Below are 7,954 nucleotides of genomic sequence, written 5' to 3'. Positions count from 1 at the left end.
ACTAAAGTAGTAGGGACGCCAGTACACTTAGGGTGCTCCTGACCAACGAACAACCAAAAAGTGCTGCAGAAGACACAAGAAGTCTCCCCCAGCCTCATAATGTAACAGGTGGTTTGGATTTATAAGACACGTTTAAATATTTTATTTTAAAAAATAAGACGAGCTTAAAAAAATAACAATTTCCTACTGGTACTTTTTTTAAAGTGTCATTTGTACCTTTTTTGCACGACAGAGCTGTAAATTGATTATGCCATCTGAATGTGTGAGTGTGTCTGTCTGCTCCCGGTATAATGCACTGTAACGTTGATGCATGTCAACTGTCATAACGAAACCTATATTGGGTTAAAAGAGTGGATCAGCTTAAGCTCTTAAGTCCTTCACCCTACTTTTCTCATTGTCTTTATTTTGAGCTTCTATTTATGAAAACCTACAGTATATTTGTACAGGGAAAAAAATCATTTTGCATCTAATGTTGTGGTCTAAACTTTGATGGCACTCCTGCATGAAAGCAATAAACTATTTTGAATGAAAGGTGAGCTTCTTCTCCTAATACACAGCACTTTGATTTCCTGCTGTAGATTCTTTTTGAATTTTTAGATTTGACTCTAAAGTTCGCACCAGCACAAAGAATTCAAATGTAGGTTGTGAAATGTAGATTCAGGAAACGGTGAAAGATACTGGGTTACCTTTTGTTATATTATCAGCAGTGAAATGCAACCAAATCCAGAGAGCTCCACGGAGGTGTATATAGTAAGTGGGTGGAGCTTTGTGCTGTCAAATATTTACCTAGGAGAGTAGCTGAGTTAGAGCAGGATAAGATCCGGGTCTTGATGCTTCTGTTTCACTGCAGCAAGATTATTGCTTGGGCAATGGATTTTCATACACTGTACAAATATATCTATCAGCTTTGCCTCACGATGCAGGTAGGAGAAGGTTTGCCTTCATCAATAATTCACTAATACACTGGTTCCTTCTTGTGTAGTCTTCTCAGGAAAATGTATGCTTGTCTTCTGTCACATACAGGTTGTTTGGGGTTTAGATGAGGTGAAAATCCTGAATCCTCCAGAGGAGGCTTTGCCAGACCATCTTTTGCAAGTACTCTACTCTTGTGATGAACCTGCTACAGTACAGCTGGACTGTGTTGTATCCTTTGAAACTGGCACCATAAGCACATTTCTGCTAAGACAGTGGAACTGTGTCCCAGGTGTCAATAAAATAAGGACTGTGAAGCTGAATCTGCCAGACTGGTTGGTGTATCAACCTGATGGGATTGTTCCAGACTCTCAGTGGGTGCTGAGTTGTATCCTTCGAGCCTCAGTCAGACACACTGGATATGATGATACTGAGAAGTCTGTCAGAGCTCAACATGTGGCAAATTTGAAACCTAAGCCCTACTTAAGTCGACGTGTCAAACAACATCAGCTCTGTATTGCCTGGGGCACACAAATGCTCCAGCTAACTAAACAGTTTATCCAGAAACAGTGTGCCTTGGAACAAGGTGAGGTTGGAGAAGTACGAGTAAAAGTTAACTCTATATGAAGTTAAAGTGAAGCTATGAAAAAAAAAACATTCTCTCACCGTATTTGACAGCAATATTCTGTGAATCTTAAAGATTTCAGAGAAAGATGAAAAAACTCACACAGTCCTCGTTTTTTAAACTTTGCAATAACCATGCTAAATTGTAGGCTTCCAAATTTCATTTAGAAACGCTTCATTTGCTGTCTTCAATCTATGCTTCAACTGGAGAAAGCTTTGGTATCACAAAGACACTGAATCCCCACAGGAATGAGGTTCTGGAGTATTTACGTGTTAAAGCCATCTCTTTCCCATGGTATGATAGACTGTTTACAGTATATCTGCTAGTTTTCCATTCTGTCATTGAAGTTACCATTTAAGGTCATTTAAACAAGTCTTTTTTTATGGGGGGGTTTCTAGGTGTACGCTTTCCATCTGGATATTTGTAACCAGACACTGCCAGGAAGCCTTGTGTGGCGTGTTTCATCATATAAATTCCCAAAATAGTTATATCACACCAGCAATACTCCTCACAAAGTCAGGTATAGTTAATTTTTCTTACATATTCTATTTATCGCATTATCTTGACTTCCATAAGGCTCATCTTCATTCACATTAAACACAGGTCACCTACACATCCAGATGAATGGAGAGTCTCAGGAATCCTCTGCATTTCTCTCTTCATTCAAGGTCCCTTTAAATGTGTGGTGCAATCTTATTGTGATGGTGCAAGGTAGAACAGTAAGTAGTCTTTTGTTGACACAGCATACCGTTTATCATGCACATCATCATCATAATGAAAAAAACATGCTCATTGTCATTGCATCTCAGGTGGCTGTCAATATGGTATGCTTGGATAACAACCAGAGAACAGTTAAAACTTCTGAATATATGTAAGTCTATTTCTAATGTGACATCATGATTCAGTTTTTACCCAGAGGAAGAAAATGCATTTGAGGTGTACTATAACACTATGTGCTCTTCTGCTGTATAACATGCTTTACAGGTTTAGATTTATTATCATGTTTGATGACACAGAGGGATATTTTGTGATTGGAGGAGGGAAGTATATACCAGGAGTGAAAGGCTATTTTGGACCAGTGATATACCACCGGAACCGAATAGTGTCTGACATTATGGTACTTCTAGTAATACTGTACTTACTTAATACTTGTAGCTACATCCAACTCAACTGTTCACTGTGTTCAAGTCTGATTATATCTTTCTTTTTCAGTCTGAGTTTTATGTTCCAGATGTTATACAGAATTTAAATCTCACCAGGTGGCTGCAGACTTGTGAAGAATTTAGCTTTGACATGAATGTCAAGATCAGTGGCTATTCAATCAAGATCCAGCAGAGGACAGAAGCCGGTAATACCAGCAGTAGGGTTTACTTACACTAGATGGTGCAAAAAATAACTTTTCAAATAATGACACTGTGAGTAATGTGTTTGTGCTGCTTTTCTTCAGAAACTTGCTCTCATGCTTTCCATAAGTGGGTGGTAAAACACAGACAAACATCAAATCCACAGTGTGCATCGTGGGAAGCAGCTGCTCCTCGCAGAAGACATGCCGCTAAACTGGCCAAATTATTAGTTTTAAAACATGGTGAGAGATGAAGTATAATATTTTCAATTGCCAGGGCATTTTAAAATATAATGCGGTCTGAATTAATGATGCTTTTCTGCAGTTGTAATAGCTGCTGTTTTGGATTCTGCATGTCATTAAACACATTAAAGTTCAATTTGTTCCTTGCAGAAGGAAGAGCAGTTGGCCTGCATGATTTGGGCAGAGCACTATACTCCTTATCACTCCATAAGCTGGGCAAAGCGAGAAGCACGGAAGTGGTCAGCAAAGTATTATCACTGCTTCTCCAAGCTGGCTGTCTAGCTGATACCCGAGCTCTGCACATGTCATCTGTGCTCTACAGTACTGGCCTAGGAGTCCAGAAAGAGCCTTTTAAGGTCTGTTTTATCAGGTCATTTATAGTTTAATTAGTTATTTGTTTTTTAAAAGCTTTTTTTCAATATATTCTCACATGTTTAAATGTATGATGCAGGCTTGGCTCCTTGGCCTGCTGGGTGCCCAAAAGGGTGATCGATTGGCATTGCTGCATCTTGGGCACCTGCACCACCTTGGACTGCATGGTCAGCCCAAGGATTATGATCTGGCCTATGCCTATTATGCTAACATTGCTCAACAGACAACTATAGACCGTCACAATCCCTCACCACAGCAGGTTTGGAAACCATTGTTTTTTTCTATATAAATAATTTTTTTATACAATGTATGACCTGCTTTACCAATACATTTAGATTACTTTTTATCATGGCTACAGTTTTTCGATTTCTGTCCTCAATAAATGTATCTTTGTTTCTTCAGTTCATAAAAAAGCAGCAGTATAATGAAAGCGGAATTATTACAGTGATCAAAATTAGTTAACATTTAATTTAAAGCAAATTTATTTTTGAACCTTAGCATTTGTCTCCTCTTTTTTTTTCTCCTTTTTAGACAACAGTTGAGGCTATTTTTGTGAACGATGAAAAGATGTTGAATATCCAGACCAATGAAAACCACCACATCTTTCAATGGCTCAAACATCAGGCCCGGAGGGGAGCAACTGAGGCTGAGGTAGTCTACTGACTTTGTTGTTGCCCTTTTGTTTCAAGTATGCTTCTCACATTTCATCAAGCCAAAGACTGAGTTAACAGGTTTGTCACAAGACTAACTGCTGATATAACTGTTGGTATAATTGTTCTTCCACAAAGACAAAAGCAGAAGTAAAATCACTGATGTTCATTAGCAAGAACTACAGAGGCTACAGAGGTGGAGCATGGGCAAAGGAAACTCTGCTGGTGTTGATCTGCATCACTTTTTTTTTTAAAACTCGACTCCTGGGGGGATTTCAACATTTAGATTTTAGTAATACTTTGAAAATTTTCTTACAGCAAGCTATTGCCCGCATGCTATTCTGGGGCCAGCAAGGAGTGACTCCAAACATCCTGAAGGCTGTGAGACACTATGAAAGGGGAGCTGTCCAGTGGGAGGATCCAGTGTCAATGTATGACTATGGGATAGTACTTCTGCAGGTCAGATTTGTGTTTGATATGCAATATGGAACAACATTGACAAATATCTTAATCTAAAGCATTTTCCTTCCACCTGTGTTAACATTTAGTCACATCTACTTGTAATATATGAATGTTTCTCTCTGTAGGGACATGGAGTGGAAAAGAACATTCCAAAAGCTGTCACATTCCTAAAGAAAGCAATGGATAAGGTGGCTAAATGTTAAAAACTTCTTTATGATGTATTTGTTATCTATGCTGTAACATCTGGAGTCCACTTTAAGTTTGCATCTCATTCTGGTTCTCAAAATAATCGGTCCTACAGGGTCATGTTCCTGCAATAAATGCCTTGGCTTGGTACTATGAGCACTTTGAGAAGGACTACAAACAGGCCATACAGCTATGGGAACAGGCCGATCTCCTCATGTGTCCAGAAGCAGCTTTCAATCTTGGTGTGATTTACTCACAGGGCCTTTATCCAGGAAAACCTGCCAACCAGGTAAGCTCAACCGTAACATCATCATCCACTGTAACGTATATTTCATGGGTCCTGTAAGTGGTAATAACAAATATATCTTATAATATAACAAATTTATCTGTCCTACAGTATATAGCCTATAAGTACTATCTGAAGTCTGCAGAGAGAGGAAATATCAGGGGAGGGATTCTGATTGCTGACATTTGGACCACTGGGATGCCTGGCTTTGTCAACAGACATCCATCCGACGCCGTTTTGTCAGCAACTTACTTTTTTATTTATTTTAATTCACATGCATTTCTATTTGTCTCTTAACCAGAATGTATTCTTAACTTACTGCAGGTGGGTAAAGTGGGCAGCGGAGCACAACGGATACTTGGGCAGCATCTTACACAAAGCTTTGGATGCCTATCTCAAGAACGACGTGTAAAGTCTTTCTCTAGTCACAGTTGCCAAAATCCTGATCAGATCACTAGAATGCAATTACAGCTATTTCATCTTCTGACTTCGCTACAGGTTCACATCACTATTATATTACATGATGGCTGCTGAAGCAGGATATGCAGTTGCACAGTTTAATGTGGCGTACATGTGTGAACAAAATTCGGTAAGTAACAGAAATGTAAATCTGAAATGTGCCTCTATTAGCCTAAATGTTATTGTCACTTTCCTGCTTACTTCAGCTCTCCCTCTTTATTTACTACTTTTATGTCAATAGGGAGGTTTTCTGGATCCTGATTATGTATCAGACTGTATGTGGAGATATTACAACATTACAATCCAAAGTCAAAATCCTAACACTTATGGTAAGTCACTAACTTTAAATGCAACAGAACAGTTGCAGACTTGTGCACTTACTATACCTGATTTGATCTCGAAATCTGTTTTCGCCCCAGCTTTTATTAGGATGGGCGACTTGTTTTACGAGAGGCATGGTAACAGGCAGAAAAACTTGTTTTCTGCAGCACAGATGTACACACTGGCAGCACTAAGGAACAATCCCCAGGTTTACCTGCTTTTACATTACACCTTTGCTATGTTTTTGTATATATTGTGTGCGTTTGTTTATGTTTTAGTAAGTCATACCTGTCATTTTCCACAGGGATGGTATAATTTAGGTGTCCTTGGTGAAGAAGGTTACAAGCTGCCACTGTCTATACTGATTAAACTTGGCATCTCAGAGTTATACCTGGCAGACAAGGAATTGCTTCTAAATGCCCTGTACAAAAGGTTTGTTTGAATACTGTCTGTATTAAAAATGCAGCTTACTGCACGTACGTATATGCAACAAAAAAATCTATATTTCTTTCCAAAAGATGCAGAGACTCGGAAGATGCAGACTCATTCTTTCCTTGCAGCCTTGCCCTCTTCAGTGTATACGTACAGACATTTCAAAAGCACTATAGCGCTGCTATTAAGGTAAGTGTAATATCCATATCTACAACAAATCAGTGACCAACATAAGATTTAACAACCCAAAATTAGGTTCAAACACAATATGTCATAACTGAAGTACTCAGTGTCTTTAAATTATCATTCTTTGTGTAGCCTGTAACATGTTTCTATCATTATACAATATAATGACATTCACACTGATAAGAAGTCATCAAATTTTAAAACTTGAAAATATTAAAATCTAAATCTATTAGGTAATGTGGTGTAGTATAATATTTATCTATCAAATTAATATTAATACTGCTTCAATCTGAATTTTGTGTTCCTGTTCCTTTTATTTCCCACAGTTCTGCACTGCTCTTGCTGTGGTTGCAGCTCCAACAGTGTTTTTAATCATCCGTGGTATGTTCAGGAGACGCTTGTCTCTCCACTAGAACCAAGGTTGTTGTGACACTTGCCTGCAAACAAACTGAAGGACTATGTGGAAAAATCAACCTTCATTAGCACAGAAACACCACAGTAGTTTACCTATTGGTTACTTGGGACAACTGTACGGAGCAAAGCTGACATAAAAATGAATGTATTTTTTGTATATGTCTGTGTCTGTAATCTGTTTACTGCTGTTAAAAAGACTCGCTTTTATTTTATTTTTTAATTGAATAAATCATAAAGATTGCTGTTTCCTCTGTTGATTATTTCATCTTGGTTCATTTGTGAGTGAATGACCAGATGGTCAGATGGTCAACTCCACCATCACCACTTTATACTGCATCATGAGAAACACATATCTTATAGTTCAAAATTAATATTTGGATTTATATAAAGTAAACAAACTAAACACATTTGTTTAAAAGCAGTAATAATATCCACAGCCCTGCCACTTTCTGGTTTAAATGTAATATTATATGTATGTACACTCAACAAAAATATAAACGCAACACCTTTGTTACTGCTCCCATTCCCCATGGGATGGACGTAGAGACCTAAAATTCATTCCAGATACACAATATAACCATCCCTCCCAAACAGTGGTCACAAATCAGTCCAAATGTGTGGTAGTGGGCACATCTGCTATATTGAGATAATCCATCCCACCTCACAGGTGTGCCACATCAGGATGCTGATCTGACATCATGAGTAGTGCACAGGTGTACCTCAGACTTGATGTTGTATTAGCCATGTGAGAGATCTGAGAGGTCTCTACGTCCATCCCATGGGGAATGGGAGCAGTAACAAAGGTGTTGCGTTTATATTTTTGTTGAGTGTATGTGTGTGTATATATACAGTAACACAATGCTGCTTACAAACAGAAAACAATCCAGAGAATTTCTATAGCAATTCATATTCTAATAATCAGAGTTAAACAAGTAGTCACTGACAACTCTCCTCAGAACAAATTAGTTCAGCCACATCTTAATTCCCCTGGTTCTATTTTGGGGAATAATTTGGCATTTGTTGGGGGGGGGGGGGGGGGGGGGGGTGATGATGGTATGACAAAT

The 7,954-nt window shown here is 38.4% G+C and overlaps 1 protein-coding gene across 1 annotated transcript; it reads left to right on the top strand.

Annotated features, from left to right (window-relative positions):
• Nucleotides 1-29: 29 nt before the first annotated feature.
• On the top strand, nucleotides 30-7,136 carry LOC146694376 (protein sel-1 homolog 3). The gene is made up of 23 exons (XM_085430535.1): nucleotides 30-923; nucleotides 1,024-1,498; nucleotides 1,705-1,831; nucleotides 1,936-2,057; nucleotides 2,141-2,256; nucleotides 2,347-2,408; nucleotides 2,522-2,654; nucleotides 2,750-2,885; nucleotides 2,985-3,122; nucleotides 3,273-3,478; nucleotides 3,574-3,753; nucleotides 4,026-4,145; nucleotides 4,463-4,603; nucleotides 4,732-4,794; nucleotides 4,908-5,081; nucleotides 5,190-5,317; nucleotides 5,403-5,486; nucleotides 5,577-5,667; nucleotides 5,779-5,866; nucleotides 5,957-6,066; nucleotides 6,163-6,290; nucleotides 6,377-6,479; nucleotides 6,803-7,136. Exons 1-23 carry the CDS (start codon nucleotides 831-833, stop codon nucleotides 6,887-6,889), a joined length of 3,105 nt encoding a protein of 1,034 aa, XP_085286661.1. The 5' UTR covers nucleotides 30-830; the 3' UTR covers nucleotides 6,890-7,136.
• The last annotated feature ends 818 nt before the right edge of the window (nucleotides 7,137-7,954 follow it).

Source organism: Copadichromis virginalis, linkage group LG14 (genome assembly GCF_057382275.1).
Source record: "Copadichromis virginalis isolate Kocher_CV1m ecotype Utaka linkage group LG14, C_Virginalis_male_GT1.1, whole genome shotgun sequence".
In the NCBI taxonomy this organism is placed as follows: Eukaryota; Metazoa; Chordata; class Actinopteri; order Cichliformes; family Cichlidae; genus Copadichromis; species Copadichromis virginalis.
This window is presented reverse-complemented; position numbering and strand designations above follow the sequence as displayed.

Excerpts from the sequence above, each read along its gene's own strand:
- LOC146694376 (XM_085430535.1), top strand. The coding sequence starts at position 831 with ATGCTTCTGTTTCACTGCAGCAAGATTATTGCTTGGGCAATGGATTTT. Across the intron at positions 924-1,023 it reads AGCTTTGCCTCACGATGCAG|GTTGTTTGGGGTTTAGATGA; the intron begins GTAGGAGAAGGT and ends TGTCACATACAG. Across the intron at positions 2,886-2,984 it reads CCAGCAGAGGACAGAAGCCG|AAACTTGCTCTCATGCTTTC; the intron begins GTAATACCAGCA and ends GCTTTTCTTCAG.